The sequence below is a fragment of the Hippopotamus amphibius genome, chromosome 4 (genome assembly GCF_030028045.1).
Source record: "Hippopotamus amphibius kiboko isolate mHipAmp2 chromosome 4, mHipAmp2.hap2, whole genome shotgun sequence".
Classification (NCBI taxonomy): domain Eukaryota; kingdom Metazoa; phylum Chordata; class Mammalia; order Artiodactyla; family Hippopotamidae; genus Hippopotamus; species Hippopotamus amphibius.
Genome location: NC_080189.1, coordinates 162,682,676 through 162,707,741, shown reverse-complemented (window position 1 = coordinate 162,707,741; position 25,066 = coordinate 162,682,676). Strand labels below are relative to the sequence as shown.

Below are 25,066 nucleotides of genomic sequence, written 5' to 3'. Positions count from 1 at the left end.
ACTCCTTCGGGTTATCTTCTAAGAGACCCAAAATGCAACCGTTCACACGACCATGATTCACCCGCAGAGACACAAAGGACACGTCTCATTGTTTCCCTGAACCCTTAATCAGCCCTGATGAGCCTCATGGGAGTTGTAGTCTTGTTGAATGACCCGCTGACTAACTGCGGAAGGTCGAGTTAAAAGTAGAGGAAACGACTTAGGCGCGGTGCTCGGGATTCTGGGAGCTGTAGTCAAGAGGCCCCCGTAGCCCTTCCGGACAGCGCCTGAGGACAGGCGGAAGGAACTACAACTTCCAGGGTGCCTTACGGCCTATTTCTTGACCCATGGTTCGCGCCTCGACCGGCTGTCGCTTCTCGCCGGGACTCTCCTCTTCCGCCCCTTTTCTATGCCGCAGAGCCTGTCTAGAAAGGTTGAGTCCAGCGGCGGAGGAGTGTGGCGCTGACCAGAGAGGGAGGGCTCGGTGTGGAAAGAGGTGAGGGTGTCCCAAACCCCTTGGGCCTCATATCTGGCCACGTCCAGCCTCTCTGCATCCATATCCCTTCCCCCTGTTCTCTGAGGCGTCCTTAGACCTCCCGGGCCTGAGTCTTACTCCAGCCCCGGCGACCCCTGGGCTGGGAGCCGGTGTACATTCGGGGTTGGGGCTGCGGGTGAGCCTGGACAGCTGATTTTGAACGAGCATTTACTGTACCAGGGTTCTGGGCTCTGGCCACTGCGGTAGGTCCGTGTTTCCTGGACTTTCGCCAGCAGTCTTCCTAGTTTAACCCATATTTCCTCGTCTCAGTTCGTAGCCTCACCTGTGTAGGCCTGGTTCGAAAGATGATAAATGAATTCGAATCTAACTTCTCAGAGACTGGTTTCTTGGAGTGCACTAGGCAGGGAGCGTGTTGGTTGCAGAGAGTTTTGGCTGAATCGTTTTCCTTTGTCGTGTTTCTTCCCTCGGATCTACTACCCTATATGGTGGGATCTCAGTAAACAAGTGACAAGGATAAGCCTTTGAAGTATTTTAAATCATGTTGAAGCACCTTTCTCAGCCCCTCTTAAAATTGTACCTGGTTGCTTTATAAATTCTAGAACCATTAAGTCGTTGTCTTTTTATTTGCTAAGTAAATCTAGGTTCTGACTTGGCGCTAGAAGTACAGATTAGTGTCAAGTGTCCACTGCTGTTGCATAGTTAAAAAAGATTCCAGAAATCCTCTGGTGGATTATCGGGTTTGTTAGACATATTCTATGCCTATCCGTAGATATTTACAGGTATTTATTTACTGTAGTAATGATCTGCCTTCTTTTTCCCTAGAGTGATAAAAGGACCATGCAAATCAGAGCGGAAGGGACCCAGGAGACAGAAAACCTGGATTATAGGAGCATATAGCTTTAGCTTAATATTTTGATTCTTAATCCTTTTGTGCCTCATTTCCCTCATCAGTGAATGGAATCTGCCAGGCCTACCTTACAGGGTTGTTCTGAGGATTACGGAGTGCTTTATAAACCGGCACCTGTACCAGAGACATCTGCTGTACGCACACCTTCATTGTTTGTGATGGCTACTGAGAATTTTTGTATCAGAATTTTTTTAAGCTTTAGGAATGTTTTGAAATATTTTTCTAGCTTTTTCCAAGATAGCGATCTATCAATAATAAAAATTAATACTGAACATTAATTTTGTGTCAGCACATGTGCTTTACACGTATTAACTGATTTAAGCCTCACAACAGTCTTACAAAGTAGGTTTCTGTTGGTATGCCCAAATTAATTTTGCAGATGGCCAAGACAGAAAGATGGCAGAAGATATCCTATACTAAAAAGAACTAACATTTAGTATTTACTTTATACTAGGCACTTTGTTAGCTGTTTCTTGACTCTTGTTTATTCTTCACTGCAACCCTGTGAGGTGGAATATCACTTTCTCCAAGGCTAAGAAGTAAAATTATCAATATTTACCCAGTTTGCTCAGAATTGGAGAAGCGACATTTGAATTCAAGTCTGCCTGACTACAAAGCCTATGCTCGTTCCAATATAAGGGATCATTTTATTGTTTCTGCCAGCTTTTTTTTTTTTCAGAACTTTTATTGAGATACAGTTAACATAAAATAAACTGCATATATTTAGAGTGTACAATTTGGTATTTTTTTCCTTATTAGTAATGTATATATGGCAATCCCAATCTCCCAATTCATTCCCCCCAACCCTCCCCGCTTTCCCCACTTGGTGTCCATATGTTTGTTCTCTACATCTGTGTCTCTATTTCTGCCTTGCAGACCAGTTGCTTTGTACCATTTTTCTATATTCCGCATATATGTGTTAATATACGATATTTGTTTTTCTCTTTCTGACTCAATTCACTCTGTATGACAGTCTCTAGGTCCATCCATGTCTTTACAAATGTCCCAGTTTCATTCCTTTTTACATCTGCTAGCTTTTTTATTTGATTTTGACTCCCTGGATTAAATATACAAAAGGATTTTTTAAGCCATATCTGGGTTCAGTAGGAATCAATTAGTGATGTCTACCGTGGGAAAGGATCAGACAGTAAAAACTTCTCACCCTAGCTTTGCCGTCCCTAGATCTGAAAACACAGTAAGTGAGAGCAGAGTATGTTAAGGGCCATTGGAGCCTCAGTGGGGCTGCCATGATGTTTCTTAAGCTTTTATTGAGAAAGGTGCTATTGAAATAAAAGAAAAAGCAAATTGATCTTTTAGAATTTGACACTCTGAAGCCTTTGGAGTTATTTTTAGTGCTGTGGAAGTTTTGGTACCGGGTTCTTGGTTTACATCAGTTTTCACTCTAATCCAGTTGGCATTGATAGTTCAGTTTGTAATTTTTTATTAAATATTTATTTATTTATTTTTGGCTGCGTTGGGTCTTAGTTGCAGCACGCAGGATCTTCGTTGCAGCACGAGATCTTTTGTTGTCACAGGCGGGCTCTTCATTGCAGTGCACAGACTTCTCTCTGGTTGTGGCGTGTGGGTTTTCTCTCTCTAGGTGTGGTGCACAGGCTCCAGAGCACGTGGGCTCTGTAGTTTAAGGCATGCAGGCTTAGTTGCCCTGCAGTATGTGGGATCTTAGTTCCCCGACCAGGGATTAAACTCGCATCCCCTGCATTGCAAGGTGGATTCTTTACCACTGGACCACCAGGGAAGTCCTTCAGTTTGTAATTCTAAGGCAAAACTTTTTTTCAGGGTGAAATCTCATTTTAGAGTAGTTATGAGAGAGACTTGTTGTGTTTTGACTGATTCTTTATATACTTCCTTTTTTGGCCATTCCCTCATTTCCCAAATTTTGGCCAATACTTGCTAATAAATTAATCATGATTTGAAGATACAAGCAGGATAATTTCCTTTAATTGCTTCCTTGCCTTCAGGCTTTTAACAAGTACATGTGAGAGCAAGATATCTGTCAGTTTTATTTTCTGTAGTATTCCCAGAGCCTAGCATAGTGCCTCAGAGATGGCACTCAGCAGTTACATGCTGAGTACCTGAATGCAGTTATTATGTGTCTTGTTCATGCTTTGATTGATCTTATATATTCAGCAAAGTTCATGATGCATTCTTTTAACACTTGCCCGCTTTGCGCTATTTATACATACCTATGCTGAATACCTGAGCTCTGTTGTAGGGTTCTTCATAGAGGAACTATGTTTTGCACTTCAGATATCCCTTGTAACACCTGAGAGAGCAGCTGAGAGAGTGCTGTGAACAAAGTAGCTGCTCTAGGAATGAATGACTACTTATGGGTAATCAGAGGACCAAAAATATGGATTGATTGGAGACCCAAGGATCTGGTTTTATATGGCATGTTTAGTATTTGCTTTACTAGACACTTTCATACATCCCTGATTACTGTGGGGAGTTTGTATGACCCTAAAGCTTTTGGAGCTCTTTTGAGGGGAATCCAGAGAGGGACATACATCTATCTTCCTTTCACTCCAGATGAATCGGACAAAAGGTGATGAGGAGGAGTATTGGAATAGCTCCAAGTTCAAGGCTTTCACCTTTGATGACGAAGATGATGAGCTCTCACAGGTAGGTTTCCATGAACAATTGCTGAAGATCTCACCCTCTTCCACTGTGTACCCTTCCCCTTGCATCCTCGGTAACCTGCCTTCATTAAGCTTAGAAATGTTTTCAGTCAGATCTTTAGAAAAATCTTCATGGGAAAGAACCCTGAGAAAAGAGGGATTGTAAAAACCAACTCTCTGCCCTTCTTCCTTTACATTCTTAAGGTGATTCATTTCTTTCAGGTTTTTTTCTCCCTGAAAAACACCTAAGTCTTTTATTGTGTGATATAATTTATTATTTTTGAAGAATGAATGGATTGGAAGTTTTGTCTTTATTGTGTCTATTTTACAAATGGGGAAGCAGATTCATTTTTGGAGAGATTCATAAACTCACTACAAAGCAAGTCAATACCAGGAAAATGATTAGAATTCAAAAGTGGCTTCGGTTCCTCCTAACTTTTTGCCACTGGATTCCAGTGTTGGCTAAAAAGCAATTTGTTTTCTTGGCAAATGTCTAGCAGGCTAGGCTTTTGATTGCAGAGGGTGAAAATGTTGGCCATCTTCAAGTCCCAGTTCCTCAGCCTTCTTGGCTGTCAGAGAGAGAGGTGAGAAGTGGTGACTGCCTGAGTGTCCTGCCTTATGTCTGTCTGCAGTTAAAGGAATCCAAGCGGGCAGTGAATAGCCTTCGAGACTTCGTGGATGATGATGAGGAGGAGGACCTGGAGAGAGTCAGCTGGAGCGGGGAACCTGTGGGAAGTAAGTAGACGAGGTCCTAGGAAAGGATTAATTATTCAGGGTTCTTACCACTAATGAAGTCTCCTCAATACTTGTCGGGAAAGGGAATGAGGTTAAACCTTTTTCAGAAGAGCATACATCTGGAAATTTAACCCAGGAGAAGGTACTTGGGGAAATACAGCAGTAGTTTCCATATGGTTCTCTAGGCCTGCTATCCTAAGACTAATGCTTGGCCGGCTGTTTCAGACTTATTTGGGGTGCTTGTTACAATTAGATTTCTAGGCTTCACTCCAGAGACTCTGCTTCAGTAGGTCTTGGGGATGGGGGTGGGGTGGGGGTGGGTCTCAGTTGATAATAAGCACTTCAGATGCTTCTGATATGCAGTCATATTTGGAAACTGCTGACTTAAATGCTCATAACTGGCTGGCAGAACTGACTTCCTTAGCCACCAGGTCTCACTGCCTAGCTGTTCTATAACACCACTTAACACCTTTGCACAGTCCATCTGACTTTTAAGCATATTTTAAAAGGTTTTTTTCAAAAATAGGAAGTACTGTCACAGGATTTAAAAAGTAAAAAGTATTTAAGGTGTACAGTGAAGAGTTTCCCTCCCACACTGTCATGCATCTGCTCAGTTCTCAGGCCTTGCCCTCCCAAAATACAACAGCTGTTGTTTGCTTCCTTTGTATTCATCTAAAGATTCTTTTTGCATTTGGAAATACACATAAGAATATATTTACTCCCTGTTTTACACCAGCAGTAGCATACGTTATACCCTGCTCTTTTCACTTGACAGTATAGCTTGAAGATCTTTCCATATCAGTACATAAAGCTTTCTCATTCTGCCTCTCCCTTTTTAAAAATAGCAGCGTAGTATACATTGTATGAATTTCTCATAATTTATTTAACCAGTCCACTGTTGATGAACTTTAGATTGTTTCCAATTGTTGTTTATATTGCTGTCAATAACCTTGTATTTTGTCCATATAAGAGTATCCGAAAGATCAATTCCTAGAGTGGAATTACTGGCAGAGGGTATTTGCATCTGTGTTGGTTAGATATTGCCAAGTTGCCTTCCACGGGAGTTGCACCAATTTGCACTCCCACCAGCAACGTCAGAATGTTCCTATTTCCCCACAGCCTTGGCAACACAGGGCATTATCGAACTTCTGGGTCTTTGCCAATCTTATAGGGGCCAGTGATATCTCGGTGTACTTTTTTATTGTTTTTAAATAAATTTATTTGTTTTTTGGCTGTGTAGGGTCTTTGTTGCTGTGCACAGGCTTTTCTCTAGTTGCCGAGAGTGGGGACTACTCTTCATTGCGGTGAGCGGGCTTCTCATTGTGGTGGCATCTCTTGTTGCAGATCACGGGCTCTAGGAGCACAGGCTCAGTAGTTGTGTCTTTTGGGCTTAGTTGCTCTGTGGCATGTGGGATCTTCCTGGACCAAGGATCGAACCCATATCCCCTACATTGGCAGACAGATTGTTAACCACTGAGCAACCAGGGAAGTCCCTCTATACTTTTTTTTACATTAGGCAAACAGTTTTATTGAAAGATGAGAGTAGAGCCCCTCTCCCTGCCGCCACGGTCCTAGTGGCGTTGGCCTCAGGCTAAGCATCCAGGTGTCCTGTAGTCGGAGGGCTCAGTGTACTTTTAATTTGTGTAATTCCCTCATTAAGAATGAGGTTGAGCTGGACTTCCTAGGTGGCGTAGTGGTTAAGAATCCGCCTGTCAGTGCAGGGAACACGGGTTCAATCCCCGCTCCAGGAAGATCCCACATGCCGCAGAGCAACTAAGCCCATGCACACAAACTATTGAGCCTGCGCTCTAGAGCCCAGGAGCCACAGCTGTTGAGCCCATGCTCCATAGCAAGAGAAGTCACCACAATGAGGAGCCTGTGCACCACAATGAAGAGTAGCCCCTGCTTGCTGCAACTAGAGAAAGCCCGTGTGCAGCAATGAAGACCCAACACAGCCAATAAATAAATAAATAAGTAAATTTATTTTTAAAAAAAAGAATGAGGTTGAACATCTTTTCATATGTTTAATAGCCACTTGTATTTCCTTTTCTGTGATCCATTTATTCAGTTTCTTTGCCGCTTTTTTCTGTTGATTGGTGTATTTGATTCTGTCCTTTCTTGCTGCCCCAGTTTTTTAAGTTCATGTTGACAAGGGACCAGGGCCTCTGATGAAAAGTTTATTGGAATGCTGGATGTCCAGGCATTATCTTGGATGAGAATGACTGATGTAGGTCTTACTATCTCGCAGGTATCTCATGGTCCATCAAAGAGACTGCTGGTAATAGTGGGTCAAACCATGAGCGAGAACAGCTAAAGAACCGAAACAGCTTCTCTTCCTGTGCACAACTACCCAAGCCTGCTTCTACCTACTCCCTGAGCAGCTTTTTTAGAGGTAAAGAGTGATGGTTAAAGGGACAGGGAGTCCTTTTCTTTTTTTCAAAAAAACCCCTGAGGCTATAATTTTCATTTACTCTGTAAGAAAAAGATTATTGAAGGATAAAAATCTTTGGAGCTGGCAGTTGGGGATCAGGAGGGGGAGAAATGAGGGAAATTCAGAGGGGTTGGACTGGGTTTCTAGAACATGGTGAACAAAATTGACATTAGCCCTGTGACGGGTACTGAAGAAATTTGCCTGGGTTAGAATTCCTCCTTACCCCTGTGCATTTCTGTTGGGAATCCTTATGCACTGCTGGTGGGAATGTAAAATGGTACAGCCACTGTGGAAGACATTTTGGCAGTTCCTCAAAAAGTTAAACACAGAATTACCATATGATCCAACAGTCCACTTGTGGGTATATACCAAAAAGAATTCAAAGCAGGGACTTGAAAAGATATTTATATACCATTGTTCATAATCCATTATTCAGAATAGCCAAAGTATGGAAACAATGCAAATGTCCATTGACTGATGAATGAATAAGCAAAATGTGGCATGTATATATATGCAATGAAATATTATTCATCCTTTAACAGGATCAAAATCTGATACATGCTACAACATGGGTGAACCTTGAGGAGATTATGCCAAGTGAATTAAGCCAGGCGTATACAAGGACAAATACTGTATGATTCCATTTCTATGAGATACCTAGAATAGTCAGATTCATAGAGATAGAAAGTAGAATAGTGGTGGCCAGGGGATGAGAGTAAAGGAGGAATGGAAGTTATTGTTTAATGGGTACAGAGTCTCAGTTTAGGGTGATGAGAAAGTTCTGGAGATGGATAGTAGTGATGATTGTACATTGTGGATGTACTCAGTACCATTGAACTGTGTACTTAAAAATGGTAAAGTTTATGTTACGTGTATTTTACCACAATTTTAGAAAACGTTCCTCAGTGCCTTTTTTTTGTGGCACCTCAAATTTCTGAAGTTGAATGAAAACTTTTTTAAGCCTTAAGTTCTCATACTGTATGATAAATGTTCCGTATGCACTGCATCCTTAACTGAGTCTTAATGGCTCTGACTTGAACTGTTGGCCTTATGTGTTCTTCACCTTTAGGAAGAACTAGACCTGGAAGTTTCCAGTCCCTCTCTGATGGTAGGCATTGACCCTCTTCTTTTGATTACTGTGGGAGATGTTACTGATCTGGGGTACAATCTGGGGAGTCATGGGGACAAGTGATAATTAGATGATGACATTTCTTCTGAATCTATCATTATTATTAGAGAAATTTTCTGATGCTGAGTAAGGAGGTTGAGACCATTCTGGCTACAGGGGCAAGGGGTAACTTCTAGGGATGCTGTCTTTGGGGAGGAATTGAGATCTACTCTGGGTTTATCCATAAAGATGCCTTGGGAGCCCACAGGTCAAAAAAAAAATGTGAGAAGGAAGCAGTAGAGGAAAGGAATGGCAGGAGATGGGGTCCTTCTGAATCAGTTGCCTGTTCTTTTTCAGCTCTGTCGGACACACCTGCCAAGAGCTATGCTCCAGAGCTGGGGAGACCCAAGGGGGAGTATAGGGTGAGTTATATTCTACACTGGTGTGACACTTCATACAGTTTAATGAGCTTTGACCTATGTCTTCTTGCTGGATTTTCCCAAATCTTTGAGCAGGTATTCTTTTAAACCCCTTTTATAGGTAAGAAAACTGGATTTCTAAACATTAGAGCTTGCCTGGAGTCTCACAGCTAGTTAAATTGTAGAACTTGGATTCAAAATCTCTATCTTCTGATTCAGTCCTGGTGCACATTTCTTACCCATTATGCTGCCTTTTTTTAGGTTGTACTTTGAAACTTTTGATCATCACTGTGGTCTGGAAGCTTCGTGGAGCTCATATTTCCATGAAGCACATAAAAAAGCAAGTCGATTCAAAAGGAAGAAATAATCTCATAGGGTCCAAAAAAGGAACATGTTTCTGTCTTTCCCTCTGTCAGCAAAGCCATTAATTAGAGTCCCCAAACTGCATCGGGGTTGAAATCCTGAACCACTTACACATAGCGTTGCTGGTTTTGTTAGTCGATCCATTCCCTCTATGATCCAACTGCTGCCTGTATTGTTTCTGTTCTAGCTCCTTAAGAAACTCAGAGCAAGGTCATCCCAGTTCTTCTTGTTTTTTCATCCATTTCCTTCCACAAAATATTTTCCCTTTGGGGACTAAGACTGTGAGTTTGAGATGAAGAGCTGGCACACTGATAATTTTGATCCCTTCACTTCCTGGGATTCATGCGTTGCTAATATTCCAGGATTACAGCAATGATTGGAGCCCCAGCGACACAGTGCGACGCCTCCGGAAGGGCAAGGTAAGGCCACCGGGGAGAGGATTCTTGTGGGGTTTTTTTTGAAGCTGGGCAGCTTGACCTTTCTCTTCAGTTGCATTTGTTAAATGAAGTGGTTTTCAGGAGGAACATCAATCCACTAAGATGGCAAGTTAGCTGCAAAATTTCTAATTCTCCAGGGTTTTAGTGTTGCTTTGATGGGGAAGTGGGAAAAGAGTGATGGATGAGAGGAAAAAGTAGTACCTTTGAGAGTGAGAACAACCTTTCCTGTTAGGTCTGTGATCCATGTGAGTTAACTGTTGTATATGGTATGAGGTAAAAACTGACGTTCGTTTTTTTCCCCATATAGTTCTCCATGTGTTCCAGCACTGTTTGTTGAAAAGACCATCCTTTCCCCATTCAATCAGTTTGGTGCCTTTGTCGAAAATTAATTGACCATATATGTGTAGGTCTCTTTTTGGACTCTGTTCTGGTTGATTGATTGATTGGTCTATCCTTATGCCATTACCAAGGCCTTGATTATTGTAGCTTTGTAGTAAATCTTGAAATCAGGTAATATAAGTTCTTCAACTTTAGTCTTCTCTTCCAAAATTATTTCAGCTATTCTAAGTCCTTTGTATTTCCATATAGATTTTACTGTCAGCTTGTCAGTGTCTACAAAAGAGCTACTGGGATTTTGACTGGGGTCTCATTGAATCTAGATTAATTTTGGGAGAATTGACATCATAAAAATTAATGGATCAAAATGAATCGTAGACCTAAATGTCAAGTAAGTGCTAAAACTATAAAACTAGAAGAAAATTTAGGTGAAAACCTTTGTGACTTTGGGTTAGGCAAAGACTTATTACCTGAGTAACCAAAAACCATCAAACAAAAAAGGAAAAATTGATAAAATGGACTTCACCAAAATTAAAAACTTTTATTCTTTGAAAACACTGTTAAAAACACAAAAAGATGGGCTTCCTAGGTGGCGCAGTGGTTAAGAGTCCGCCTGCCAATGCAGGGGACATGGATTCGATCCCTGCCCCAGGAAGATCCCACATGCCATGGAGCAACTAAGCCCGTGTGCCACAACTATGGAGCCTGCGCTCTAGAGCCCATGAGCTGCAACTATTGAGCCCGTGTGCTGCAACTACTGAAGTCCACGTGCCTAGAGCCCATGCTCCACAGCAATGAGGAGCCCGCGCACTACAGCAAAGAGTAGCCCCTGCTTGCTGCAACTAGAGAAAGCCCCTGTGCAGCGATGAAGACCCAACACAGCCAATAAATAAATAAATAAAATATAGTAAATTAAAAAAACACACGCACAAAGACCATAGCTGGGAGAAAATACTTGGAAAATACATATGTTATAAAGGGTTTTTATGCAGAATATATATATATGAAAATAATGAATTATCTTCAGTAATAAGATAAACAGTCCAATTTAAAAATTGGCTCAAGATTTGACCGTTATATCCCAAAAAAGATACGTGAATAGCCAATAAGCACTTGAAAAGATCCTCAGTGTTATCATTTATCAAGAAAACGTGAATTAAAACTGAGATACCACTATACAGCCACTATAATGGCTAAATTTAAAAATACTGATCATACCAAGCATTGGGAGGATGTGGAGCAGCTAGAACTCTCATACACTGTAAGCAGGAAGGTAAAATGGTAAAACTACTTTGGAACATAGTCTGACAGTTTCTTATAAAATTAGAAACACGTTTAGTTTCACTACTAGACACTTACAATCCAAGAGAAATGAAAATATGTCCATACAAAGACTTGTACACAGATGTTCATAGGGCTTTATTTATTATAGCCCCTAACGTAGAAATAACCCAAATATCCATCAGTAAGTAAATGGATTAAAAAATTGTGGTATGCCCATACAGTGGAAAACTACTCACCAGTAAATAGGAGTGAACTACTAACACCACAACATATAGTTTCATCTCAGAAACATTATATTGAGTGAAAGAAGCCAGATACAAAAGAGTACATATTGTATGACTCTGTTTTTCTGAAATTCTAGAAAAGGCAGAACTTTAGTGACTGAAAACAGATGAGTGGTTGTTAGGGGCTAGGGATGGGAGAAGGGTATTGATGTCAGAGTGGGCAAGGGAACCTTTTGGAGTGATGGAAATGTTCTGTATCTTGATTGTGGTAGTAATTACATAGAATTATTTACTTCTCAAAACTCACTGAACTGTACACTTAAATAGGGTAGATTTTATTCTATGTAAATTATGCCTTGTTAAGAAGAGACAGTCTATCAAATTGTACACTTTAGATATATGCAGTTTATTGTATGTCAATTGTATCTCAATAAAAGTTCTTAAAAAAAAAAAAAAGAGACAGTCTCAGACAGCTGGTCCCCCGCCAGCAGGCCACCATGCACACCCCTGGTGGCATGGCACACCCCACCACACGTCGGGACCAGGATCATGTACAGAGAGCCCTTTGTCCTGGGACCTGGGGCACGGCCAGAAAGGCGGCCTCTGCCTCGCTCGTCATGCATCACGCGTTCCTGGGGATCCTGGTCCTGAGCCATTCCTACACGGCCTGCTTCTGGGTCAGGATTTTATTAGTAGCAGAGCAGTTCCCTTGCTGCAGTCTATTGAAAGTCAGCCCTCAACACATGGGTTTGAAAAAGAACCAACCAAACAGAAAAAAAAAAAACCAGATTAAAAAAAGAGAAAAAAAAAGGAAAAGAGAACAAATGAGCTCTCTACCCGTTGACTTTGGCAAGACTTCATCAGGACATTAGCATCTTCTAGGGCATAAGGCTGAACTAGGGAAGGTGTGGTGGGAACCTCCTACCTCATAGAGTGCTGGGGGCCGTTGTGTAAAAATAAAGAGGTTCTCCTTGTGGACACTTTAGTTCATTCTCACCCATTCTTCAGATCTAGTGACAGAGGAATATAGGAAGTGGTCTTCTTCCTTGCACACCAATTCTGTTCTTATTCTGCCAGGTCTGCTCATTGGAAAGATTCCGCTCCTTACAGGACAAGCTGCAGCTCCTAGAAGAAGCAGTATGCATGCATGATGGAAACGTCATTACTGCAGTGAGTTGTGGGTTTTCTTTGTTGTTTAATTATTGTTGTCATTAATTTCTGAAAGTCAAACCAGGGTAGATTTTTAAAAAATTTTTTTATTTGCTTAAAATATACTTGACTTACAGTGCTGTGTTAATTTCAGATGTATAGCAAAATGATTCTGTTATATATATATTCTTTTTCAGATTCTGTTATATATATATTCTTTTTCAGACTGTTATATATATGTATATTCTTTTTTAAATTCTGTTATATATATATATGTATATATTCTTTTCAAGATTCTTTTCTCTCATAGGTTATTACAAAATATTGAGTATAGTTCTCCGTGCTATACAGTATGTCCTTGTTCATTATCCACAGGATAAACTTTAATGTCAAGTAGAGGCTCTGGATTTCCTCTTAAAGTGGAAGATTCTCAGAAGTATGTGTTCTGAGGTTTAGCTGGCAGGACATTCATTGTGTGAGGCACTCTTGATAATGACCCAGAAGCAGTAGGTTGGCTACTTTGTGTTCTCAAAAATAATCTGAAGGAGGAGAGATGTGAGAGCAGCCTTTCACAGAGGGAGGGAGGTGTTTCTCTCCAGTAGGGGCACGGGTATGTGGACTCCCAAGACACAGCTCATTCCACATGTCTATCACCTGTCCTTCCGTCACATAGAGAAACCTGTTGTCCAGACCTGCAAAGATTCATAATGAATTGCTGCCTCATTCCTAGGCATTGGGTGCTCAGGTGGGATCTTGTGTTTGGAAGGTTACACAGGATAATTGATTCCTGGTTCTCTTTTTTTTCCTCTAGGTTCTGATCTTCCTGAAGAGGACATTGAGCAAAGGTGAGTGTAGTTTGAGGGAAATCTTCAGTCAGTAAGATGTCTGCTCCATTTGAAAGGAGAATGGCATTGTGGCTTTCAGCATCAAGTCTACTTTAGGGACAGCTGGGGTGGCCTGAGACTTTTGAGTACACATCACACCCTGAGGGCAGTTGTTCATCCTTTAGGGTGATACCTACAGTAACCACAAAACCCCTCCATTTACTGGTTTGAGGAAGTGAAAGTCCATGCTCAGTGCCTGCTGTTTGGGTTGGTGAGAACTGAAAGCTAACACAAAGGCTAAGCATTTTCCTGGACCATGGAGTGTGTTGTTGGTGGGTTGAGCCATAGGGATGGACACCATAGAATATCATTCCTAGCTTCCAGTGGACTTTGAGGAGATCACGTTTGGAATGTGTGAGTAAGGAGACCAATTTCCCACTGAGGAATAGGCTTGAATCTTTTCCCATCTAACTCCTTCTTCCTGCCTGCCAGAGATCCTCTTCCGAGAGCTGGAGGTGCGGCAGGTTGCCCTGCGACATCTCATTCACTTCCTTAAGGAGATAGGGGATCAAAAGCTGCTTTTAGACCTCTTAAGGTAAGCATTGATCATCTGGTCTATAAAATTTGTTAAGTACTTTGTTCAAAGCACTCCGGGCGATAATACAAAGAAAGAGAAGGCACTGTCCCTTTTTTCTGGAAACACTTATTAGACAATATATTGAAACTTGATGGGGGAATTCCTTGATGGTCTAGTGATTAGGACTTGGTGCTTTCACTGCTATAGCCGGGGTTCAGTCCCTGGTTGGGGAACTAGGATCCCGCAAGCCATGCAGTGTGGCCAAAGAAAGAAAAAAGAGAAAAAAAGACATGATGGGATAAGTAATAATGCACCACAACCTGTGATCAAGTGACCTTATAGCAGGTGGTTAAGAACCAGGCTCTGGAGTCAAGCACCTGCATTGAATATTGTCTCCACCACTTAGTTCATAGTGTGACCTTGAGCACGGTACTCAGCCTCTCTAAGCATCAGTTTTCACATCTGTAAAATGGAGATGATGATACTTACCCCACAAGTTATGATGAAGATGAAAAGAGTTCGTGTGTGTAAAGCACTCGTCATAATGCCTAGTCTATAATATTAATATTTATTATTTTCTTAGAAAAGATCCAGGATAAAGGTATCTTTTATTACTTGGTCCCCAGTGATGCCAGTGAGAAGTACAGTGGAAGAGCAGAAGAAGCAAATATAATTTTCAATCAGGATATCTGAGGAGAGCCTCATGGAAGTGATTAGGAATTGAGTTGGGCTTGTGAGACTAGGTAGGATTCTGATAGGTAGAGAGGCAAGAGGTAGGCATATCTCCTGGGGGCCCGGGGTGGGAGGTGGTTAGGGGAGCATGGCAGGGGCAGCTGTCTTATATCATGTTTTACTTCCCTGTCTCATTTCAATTGGTAAGGACTATTTCTCACCCTTAGATTAAAACATAGGTATATTATGTCCTTTCTTTACTAGCAGGGAAGGGGTTGGAATCTTTCTTTAGGCGGACATGTGGCCCAAGGTAACTCCATTTAGCCAGTGGCTTCAGCACAGTGATGAGCTGCCCCAAAACTAAGGTGAGGAAAGCAGGCCACCTGGTCAGGGTCAAGATTACAGATGGTTAGCCAAGAATTTGCAGAAGACATGTTCATTGAGACAGGCTGTTCCCGCCACCCTTTCCTCCCTCTCTCCCATCCTTCCTCCTTTTCTCCCTCCCTCTTTCCCTCCCTTCCTCCCTTCCTTTTTACTTCCTTCCTTCCCTCCTAGTCAACAAGGCTTTATTAAGCATCACCTCTGTGCCAAAGTAGTGATGTTAATTAGAGTGGTCCATTCAGAGTAAGAAAGAATCAGAAGACAAAAGTCCTTGTTCTCCAAGGCCTTACCACCTTTGGGGAGAGACAAAACACATTGTATGCCATACATGAAGACAGCAGAGGACAGTGTAGGCAATCTCTTTCCAAGATTGTACTGACAGAGGAGAGTGTTTTCATCTTTTAAAAAAAAACCCAGAAGACTACTGTGGGCTAAGGTTTTGCAGAGGCTCTGAGCCTTTCTGTCAGATCTGTTAACATTACAGAATTATTAGTGCCCTGCAGTGTCTTCTTGTCCTTGCTCTTTGCTCAGCTAGATAGATGGGAGACCAATGATACCTGATCCGCCACATGTTCTCAAGGGGTTGCTGATGGTAGAAAGTTTACAAAGAGAAGGGCTTATCTTATGTATGCAGGCAAATGAGTTTGAATTGTGTTTCTTCTAGAGCAGTCTTCCTATTTTGTGAGGTTGTACTGCCACACATCAATAGATATAAATGCCCTGCTCCCTTCTGCTTCTCCTCAGGTTCCTAGATAGAACAGAAGAGCTTGCGGTAAGTGTGGCCTTTGTTTCAGTTGGGGGCCTCTTTAACAGAGGTCTAAGCCAAAACCCAGCCTCCAAGATCCCAAACTGATTGAATATTTCCTTTCCTTTGGTATTGATTATATCCAGGAGAGAGAGGCATCTGGGAGGCCTGAAAACAATCCAAAGGATGTACTGTTTTGTTTCTTTTTATATGCTCTTTAGATTGGGCTTATGAATAAAAAAATTTTTTTTTAATAACTGAATGAAAACTGGCCTGGTCAATTTGAAATTTGTCTCTTAATTTCTAGTAGTTTTCAATTCTTGGTTTGTAGGCGCTTTGGGGTTTTGGCTTCTAATAATAAAGACAATATTGAAAGCAAAGAGGGATAAGTAACCAGATACAGGTCTAGAAGGAAGATAGGTCAAGTTGCTGGTGGTGCACCCAAAACACATTTTGTCTGAAAGCTCAGTGACCAAGTGTTAAAATTAGTTTTGGACAGATTTTCACCATTAGAGAAGAAACTTGTGGAATACAAAAATAAATCTGAAATTTCATAAAAAATGTAATGTATTATTAAAACTTCAATGATCCATTTAAAAAGCTGGACATCTACAATGCGCAGGGGGAAGAATTTCACAGTGCCATCAATGTCAGGATTATTCTTTTAGTTGCCGTACCCCACATTGGTGGTGATATATTTTTACCTTCTTTGCGCAACAGAATATAATTCAGGAAAATGTTTTTCAGTCACATTTTGTAAGAGGAACTTGTACTTAACAGTCAAGGCATGGGAAAATCTCAAAAACCCTTTATCTTAATCTACTCAGAATGATTAGGAATCTGTCGTAATCACTTTGAAAAACTTTGTTTACATATTTAATTTCTAGAGATTCAAATATAAGGAATTTTCTTCAAATAGCATTCTTATAAAGTTTATTATTTTGAAGTTTGATTAATCAGTGAAAATAAATTTTTTGCATAACTCATTTTTGTCTAAAACTTTCATATTCTCTTCATATCCTCTGTTATGTTTGAATTGAAGGTGATTTATCATGCATGCTATAGTATATAAATTTGTTTTTCAACCTTGGGAACTTTGGAATTGGCAAAGCTGATAGTCTGCTTTTAGTTTGTCCTCCTAGAATATGAAGATTTCCTAAGAACGACTTTTCCTTGAAACTGGTGGCTAGTGGCTACTGTATTGGATAATGCAGTTAGAGATGATAATTTTGAATCATTTTTGCTCTCCACCCCCTCCCCGCCCCCCAAGTCTGTTCCCCGAGGAACCTCTGGTAATGACAGGTTAAGTTTTCAAGTGCGGAAAATCTGTACAGAGCTACCTTGCCCTTCTGAGGAAAAGAAACAGCTCAAAGCCTTTCTCTGTTTTTTGTAGCTAACCCATTATCGAGAGCACTTGAACATTCAGGACCCTGAGAAACGAAAAGAATTTCTTAAGACCTGCATTGGGTAAGTGGGGGAGATATGTTTTTAACTGTAAATACTCTTAAACAGAGCAATGAGAGACTAAACAAGGGTAAAAGGGAGAGATGGTTGCAGGGAAAGGTTGCATCATTAAAGATTGTCTCGCTCAGTGGTTCCAAACCCTAGTCACCCACAGAGTTTTCTCTGATAGGTGAGAAGTTGAGAAAAATAAAGAGAATGTAGAGAGTTTTCTCGTAAAGGTAAATTTATTTAATTTGAAAGGCTGTCTTTTATTCTGGGATTTTTTTTCTCTCCTCCTCCACATTGTTTCTGGTAGAAAAATGGGTTGTAATTTTTTTGCATGAACTTATATATTAAAAGAAAAAGTTGGCAACATTTTACCTTATTATACTATTTTCAGTGTTACTCATCCTTGAACCCCCACAGTCCAAGAACTACTGATTGAGTCCAGCTTCCATCCAGAATAGAAGTGCCTGTAAAAATCAGCCCCACATATTATTCTCCCAGTGATGCAGCACACACTGCTCTTGGAAGCAGCTTATTTTATTGTCAGACAGCCTTCATTATTGGAAAGTGCTTCCTTATATTGAGCTGAAACTTGCTTCCCTATATCTTTCAAGGCAGGTGTGGAGTCTACCCAGGAGACCTTGCTCGAGGTTCAGTGCTCACAGTTGTTTTAGTCATCCCTCATGTGATGTGATTTCCAGGTTTCACGTTTAGAAATTTGTTTATGTCAATATAATCCTTAATTTTAACGTTATCGGCTACTGAGTTGATGTGTCATATGGCCTCAGGTAAACAAAGTGAGAAGTAAGAATAGTGAAGTAACTGGAACCTTTTGCTGTCCTCTTTATCTCTTCTAAAAATTGTCTGGGGCTCACACTTATCTGGGATAGTGTAATTGAATTTCTGAATTCTTCCTGGAGTGAGTGGTATAGGGTAGGGGAACAAGGCACTACTTTCTGAAGGAAGGTCTGAGAACTGGGAGTTTAAAATCTGGCTTCTATTCCTGGTCTTACCCATTGACTTATCATATGGCTTTTAGGCAAGACACTATTTGTGCTTCAACTTTTTGATGTGTAAAAATATAATGTAGTGTCGAAGATGGGACCTGTGATATTATGTAGAGCTTTGAGATCTTTACCAATCTACAAATATACCACCATGCTGTGTAACTTGATCTTACCTTATCATTCTGCATTAAAACATGGCTAACAAATGTAAGTGCCCCTTAAGGAGAGTTAAGCATTGACATTAAGCAATGACAGGAACCACTGTGCTTCACTGGGATGTGGATGATGGGCAGCTGGCTAGGCACACTCACTAGCTAAGTGACTCGTGCATCAAACATTCCAGCTCCCACAGTGAGGAGATTCTGATTCATTCCTCAGCACAATCACCAGTGACTGTATATATTTCATGGACTTTCAGGCTCCCTCTCGAATTGGCACAACCTTGAATATAAAATCCCAGCCAAAAGTCTCCTCTATTTTCTGCTTTCTCTCTGCCTTTCAGGGATGTTCTAAAGGTGAACTGAGATCAGATTTGTGAAGCCCCATGAGCCTCTTATGCTTACAGTGGTGATTGGGTTTACTTGGGTGTGTTTCCTGTTTGAGTAGAGTGTGAGGTACTAACCTTCTCGCCCTCTCCCAGTTTGCCGTTTTCAGCAGAAGATTCTGCGCACATACAAGACCACTACACACTCCTGGAACGTCAGATCATTATCGAGGTTAGACTCCTCGTCTCTACACTTTCTGCTTCAGTGCCGAAGCTCAGTGCCGTTCAGCAGCTAAGAGACTTCTGCTCTGCCCACATACGCCATTTCCTGTTACGTTTTCTAAGAGCCTTTCATTTTCTCTCTCTACATGGTAGCCTTCCCTCCATTGTCTCCAGGCATCCTTTTTCTTCTCACTTGCTGTGAACCTGGAATTATTTGCTTTTCATCCCAGAACTCCACTTCTTCACTACTTCTCTGGTCTTCCTCCATCCAACTTTGACCTGTCATCATCTTCTGGATTTTAAGCTCTTCTGGGCTATCCTAGGCAATTTCTTTCTTTTTCTTTCTTCGCCTCTTTCCAGGGTAGGAAGCACAACTGCTGTAGTAGTAAACACTTTTCTCCTGCCTCTACTCCATGGACATTGATTCTTTTTTTCACTTGGCTCACTCCACCACAGGCAAATGATCGACATCTAGAATCAGCAGGACAGACTGAGATCTTCCGGAAGCACCCCCGCAAAGCTTCCATCCTCAACATGCCATTAGTGACGACGCTTTTCTACTCCTGTTTCTACCACTACACGGAGGCTGAGGTACAGGCAAAATGTGAAAGAAAGTCCCCGCACATTCTCACTGTACTAGAGGAGCATATCTCAAAGCCGGTATTTCAGTGTATCTTATTCACGACGGGTGCGCGTAGTTCTCGGCAATCCACCTGGGAAGCCTTGCTGGCTCTCAGCAGGGGTGAGCCAAGGTGGGAAAAGAGGTCTGTAAGGGTTCGCATGGCTTCCAGTGAGCTGGCGTGCAGTAGAGCACGTTCTGCCCCACCAGTGCTGCTCCCATAGCAGTCTCTGCTCAAAGGTCCATAGTTTCAAATGAATTCGTGCAATATAGAGAAGAGCAGCAGGGGGTAGTTATTTGTGGGTACTTTAAACATTTTTTTTGAAGAGATGTGAATTTAATGACCATAGGTGGACATGATCATAATGGTCACGGGATTAGCATAAAATTGGGAGACACACCACACCTGTGAATCCAGTCTGCTTCAGCTGGGCTGTGGTGATACCCAGGTAGACCTGATGGAGCTTTTTTCTTAAATTAATTTCCGGGTTTAAATGGTTACGGAGTGAAATGTAGCGTGTCTCGGTAATGGAAAAGAAAATGAGAGATTGGTGGTATTTGAGAAAGTCTGTAACACTAAAATTCCTTCTCCACTATCATCCTAGGGGACATTCAGCAGTCCGGTCAACCTGAAGAAGACGTTTAAGGTAGATATAAATTAGTCAGTGTTTGGTAAAAGTAGTATCAGGGTAACTACGGGGAGTGGATGTTGCTTTGTAATCTTGCACAGTAAGTCCCTTAACATCTGAGGTTAAGGGGAGAATGGAGTGAGTTTGTGGGAAGTGAGAGAAGTCCCTAACCAAACGGTCTGCAGCAGTGCTGGGGCTTGAAACCTGAGAGATTTGTGGATTTTAAGGGGCAGAATCAACACCAGGGAATATTTTTGCCTATCTTCCCAGAATTCTCAAGCACCTCCCCTGATGTGTTTCTACTTCCCCTTAATTTCCCCTGGCCTCTGCTCTCTAGATCCCAGACAAACAGTATGTGCTGACAGCCCTGGCTGCTCGCGCCAAGCTTCGGGCCTGGCATGACGTCGATGCCCTCTTTACCACCAAGGTGGGTGCCCTGGGGCTGTTCCGTGCTGCTGGTGCCTTGGAGATACTGTCTTGTTATCCCACACCTCCTGGGAGTCTTGAGTTCTAGTTACTGGTTGACATGTTTCCTTCAGTTTTTTATTTTCCACAGTTTGAAACCTAAAGAAAAGCTGAAAGAATAGTTAATAGTCTTCACCTGCTTCACTCATTGTTCACATTTTTGCCATCCGCTTTTTCCTTTTGCTAAAGTATTTGAAAGTAAGTTGTAGACCTCATGATACTTTTCCTTTAATTACTTAAGCATTTATCTCATTTGTAACCACAATATTATCATTCTCAAGAAATTTAACATTAGAATAAGAATATTACCATACACATAAATTAGTTGTTTAGAGCTGTCTTTTGTTTGTGTTTGTTTTTGTTTGCTGTCAGGATCCAGTGCGGGATCTGGCATTACATTTAGTTGTCAGGTCTCTGTTAGTTCACATTTAAACATCCATTTTTCCATTATGGGTTCGACAGCTTTCTGTTTCCCCCCTTTGTTAGTTATTTAATTAGCTACATTAACTACCAAAGCAGTACATGCCAAAGCAATACCAAGTCAAACATGCTATGAAAGTGTAGAGAGTGAAGAGTGAAGTTCCTCCTCCGCTGTCCACCTGCTCCTTTCTCAGTCCCTTCCTCAAGGCGAGCACTGTGAAAGTTTGACAGGTGGCTCTCCAGACCTTTCCTCATGAATTTGCAAACAAATATTTATATAAATATAAAGATGTAAAGGGTAGGATTATTCTACCCAGATAAGTTCATACTACAAGTATTAAGTAAATTGCTTATTTCATTTAGCTATATTTCACAGACTTTTTTCTGCATTCATACCTATAGATCTAAGAACTTGTTTCATACCTCTCTTTTCCAACCTCCTGAGTTCCTTGACTTTTTTTTTTAATAAATTTATTTATTTATTTATTGGCTGCATTGGCTCTTCGTTGCTGCACATGAGCTTTCTCTAGTTGTGGCAAGCGGGGGCTACTCTTCATTGTGGTACACAGGCTGCTCATTGTGGTGGCTTCTCTTGTTGTGGAGCACGGGCTCTAGGCACATGGGCTTCAGTAGTTGTGGCACTCAGGCTCAGTAGTTACGGCGCATGGGCTTAGTTGCTTTGCGGCATGTGGGATCTTCCTGGAGCAGGGATCAAACCCATGTTCCCTGCATTGGCAGGTGGATTCTTAACCACTGCACCACCTGGGAAGCCCCCTTGACTTTTTTGAAACTCTTATCTGTCTTCATTTCTCTCTCCCCCAGCCTCCCATCCATCCACACTCATCACCATGTTATTCTAGTCTGACCATAAAATGTAGGGAGATTAGCTCCGAGTGTGTTGAATCATTCATGTCTGGCATACCCACGGCTGCCCCATCTTCCTTTTTCAGAACTGGCTGGGCTACACCAAGAAGAGAGCACCCATTGGCTTCCATCGGGTTGTGGAAATTTTGCACAAGAACAGTGCCCCTGTCCAGGTAATGGCCCTTAGAGAGAAGAGTACAGGGTCTTCTGGGAGACCTAACTTTCAACCTCTTACTGCTCAGCAATGGGAGACTTGACCTGCTTTGGTCTTATCTTAAAGGCAACATAATGGCTGTATTGCACCTTGACATAAGGAAGGGAAGGAAGTTCTCCTCTGCCCTTTAGAAATAATCCCAGACTACCCTCTCTGAGGAGCACCTACTGTGTTTAGCCCGGGTGGAGTACTGACATACTATTCAAATGATGTGAAAAGAGAACTTAATGAGAAAGGACATCAAGGAGCAAGAGGTGCAGCACAGGGTCAGATCCAGGGCACACCTGTTGCTGGCCTGGGTTTCTAGCTCTGGGATAAGGAGGAATGGGCCCTTTCCTTCTTTCCTGGGGGAACGTGGAAGTACTGCAGAGTCTCCTTCATTTCCCGTTGCAGAGCTAGTCCTGTGGTTGATGACGGGAATGGTGGCTAGCGGATACTGACTCTTTTCCTTCTTCAGGATTTTTTTTTTCTACCTTTCAGAGCTCTGGGTTTAATACATTTGGGAATCATTAATCACAAGTACTTCTTTTCACAGATATTACAGGAGTATGTCAATCTGGTGGAAGATGTGGACACAAAGTTGAACTTAGCTACCAAGTTCAAGTGTCATGATGTCGTCATTGACGTGAGTCCCTAAGAAATGAGAACCCTGAGTTAGACCTCAGTGGAGAGTGGGAGATTATAGTCTCAAGTCCTAGATCCTGAGGTTCTTCTGTCAGTGGATAAAGTGGTCTGGCAAGAGTTAGTTTGGAGACCAGCACTCCTGTATGATCTTCCCAGCCCTCTGACTGGTTTCTCTCTGCTTTTATAAATTCATTGCACTCGGAGAATTCATAGAACTGAATCAAGCTGTGTAACTCTGTGGGATTCTCTTCAGCATGAAGTCCGGTGGGTGCTTGACCCCACTGTCTTCCCACTGGAGCTGCCTGGCTTCTGCTTGAACCTTGCCTCAAAATGGGAGTGAGAAAAGAACAAGGCCCTTCTAGAGACAGCTGACTGGAGTTTTTATTGTTGTCTTGTTTTGGTGATAGACCTGCCGGGACCTGAAGGATCGTCAGCAGTTGCTCGCATACAGGAGCAAGGTGGATAAAGGATCTGCTGAGGAGGAGAAGATTGATGCCGTTCTCAGCAGCCCGGTGAGCAGCTGCTGCCAGTAGACGGTTCACAGAGTAGCATCGAGTATATATTCCCAAGGCCTGGATGGGATTGCTGTCAGCCAAGCCTGTGGGTCTCTTGAAAAGGGTCTCCTATGGGCCTACAAGGCAGAAGCACTGCTTAGAACAGCAGAAATCACTCCTGAGATGTGGGATGACATAAGGGTGATGTTGGGACCTTGGCTGACACTTAATTTTAGTACTCTGATCATTGTTAAACCTAGCAGGTAGGAAGGACTAACTACTGGGAGTATAAAAACAAATGTTACAGATTCAGAATATCCAAACTGTATAGTTCCCTGGGGCTGGATGTGACTTACCTGTTGGAAAAAAGAAGTGGGTGAAGTAGATTTCAGCTGTTGGGGAACACAGCTGACTCATCTCTTATAGCATGAAATTGCTGAGCTTATTGTTCATGTGGAGCTTAGGTCCCTGTTAGATATTTTGGAACCTACCACAAGCTAAAGCTAGTGAATCTTTGTCCTGAGGAGGGCAGAATCAGAATTAATGCCCTCAATCAGGCCTCTTGTAAGATACAGAACAGGTGTTTAATCTATCTCTGAATAAATGAACTCCCCCCCACATTAGAAAAATTTGTTTCTCAACCCCCCCCCCCCCAATCCTTCCTTATATTACCTAGCTATGGGCCTTGTTTTATTAAATTCCCTCTGCCTAGCTGTAGGGACCAGTGAAAACTGATCATCATTTGTTTTTCCCACAGCAAATTCGATGGAAGAATTAAGTGGCATCAGCTCCCTTAAAACCTGCCTCATTTCTCCCTTTCCTGCCTGTGAAAGTAGAGAGCACTCTTCTTTGGAGAGTTACAGCATCGTATTGCTTGGGCCCATCGTCAACAGGCAGTGCCTGCTACTCGTGGGACAGAGACCAGCGCCTGGGCACTGGCAGCTTCAGACTGATCTTCTAACCAGGGGCCGTCATCTCAGGGCCAAGATCTAAAGCTTTGCCTCATGAGAGACACTCTCTCCACCTGGTGCTCATGTGAAGGTGGGAATAATTTCTAGATTGGGCCCATATTGGGCAGGATCTCTCTTGGTCTGCGGAAAGTGACTGCTCCAGAAAGGAAGTCTCCTAGACTGAGAGGTACAGGTGTCATAGGGTGGCCACTCCATTCCCCTCAGCTAATTATGACCCTGGACTTGGTGCTGGACATTGGCTGTTCTGCTCTGAAGGAAGTCTGAACAGAACCAGAATGGCTGTCTCCCAAGGGGCCTCAGGAAGGGCTGTCAGTGTTGCCAGGACCTGTTGGACGCACCCTCATACCAGACTGTATGACACAGATGGCCAGCGTCCCTCTGCTGCCCTGGTCTTCCCTTTGTACACAAACGGTGGTTCCTCTCTCGCCTGCACCCTGAGGTGGCCTTGTGTGGGAGGTAGAGCATCCCCCTTACCTTTCTTCTGCTTCTCCCTCCCAGACCCCTAACGTTATACGGAGCTCAGATTCAGCATTGTTGGAGCAAGCTCTCCTTTTCTGCACAAATATCATTATTTCACTAGGAGCTTCCACAAGTTTCACCAGGGCTAAACTTACCAACTTTTCTGTTAGGCTACTAAGATGGAGATTTTAGTTTCATGGTTGGTTTTCAAGAGGATATTCTGTGATGCCAGTTTCCTGCATTCCTGTACCAATGTTAGCCTTTCTTCTCTGTGACTGAACTGGGTTTCCCAGACATGCCTAGACTTCTAATAAAGCTGTTTCTTTCTGGTGCCTTCTCTTTCCCTCCCAATTATTTTGTGCAGAACAGTGAAATAATTGCCCTGTCTCTCGGGACCACTATCAACCTGCCTCAGTGACTGCCTTCAGCAGCCTGTCATTAC

General features: G+C 42.3%; 1 protein-coding gene across 1 annotated transcript; it reads left to right on the top strand.

The window, feature by feature from the left end:
• Nucleotides 1-338: 338 nt before the first annotated feature.
• On the top strand, nucleotides 339-24,954 carry VIPAS39 (VPS33B interacting protein, apical-basolateral polarity regulator, spe-39 homolog). Its single transcript, XM_057731483.1, has 20 exons — nucleotides 339-475; nucleotides 3,930-4,022; nucleotides 4,651-4,753; nucleotides 7,002-7,145; nucleotides 8,254-8,292; nucleotides 8,650-8,714; nucleotides 9,437-9,493; nucleotides 12,433-12,525; nucleotides 13,316-13,349; nucleotides 13,821-13,923; nucleotides 15,703-15,730; nucleotides 17,097-17,170; nucleotides 18,800-18,875; nucleotides 19,322-19,456; nucleotides 20,090-20,131; nucleotides 20,451-20,540; nucleotides 21,949-22,035; nucleotides 22,612-22,701; nucleotides 23,108-23,212; nucleotides 23,952-24,954. The coding sequence occupies exons 2-20, from the start codon at nucleotides 3,930-3,932 to the stop codon at nucleotides 23,970-23,972; spliced, it is 1,479 nt and encodes a 492-aa protein (XP_057587466.1). The 5' UTR covers nucleotides 339-475; the 3' UTR covers nucleotides 23,973-24,954.
• The last annotated feature ends 112 nt before the right edge of the window (nucleotides 24,955-25,066 follow it).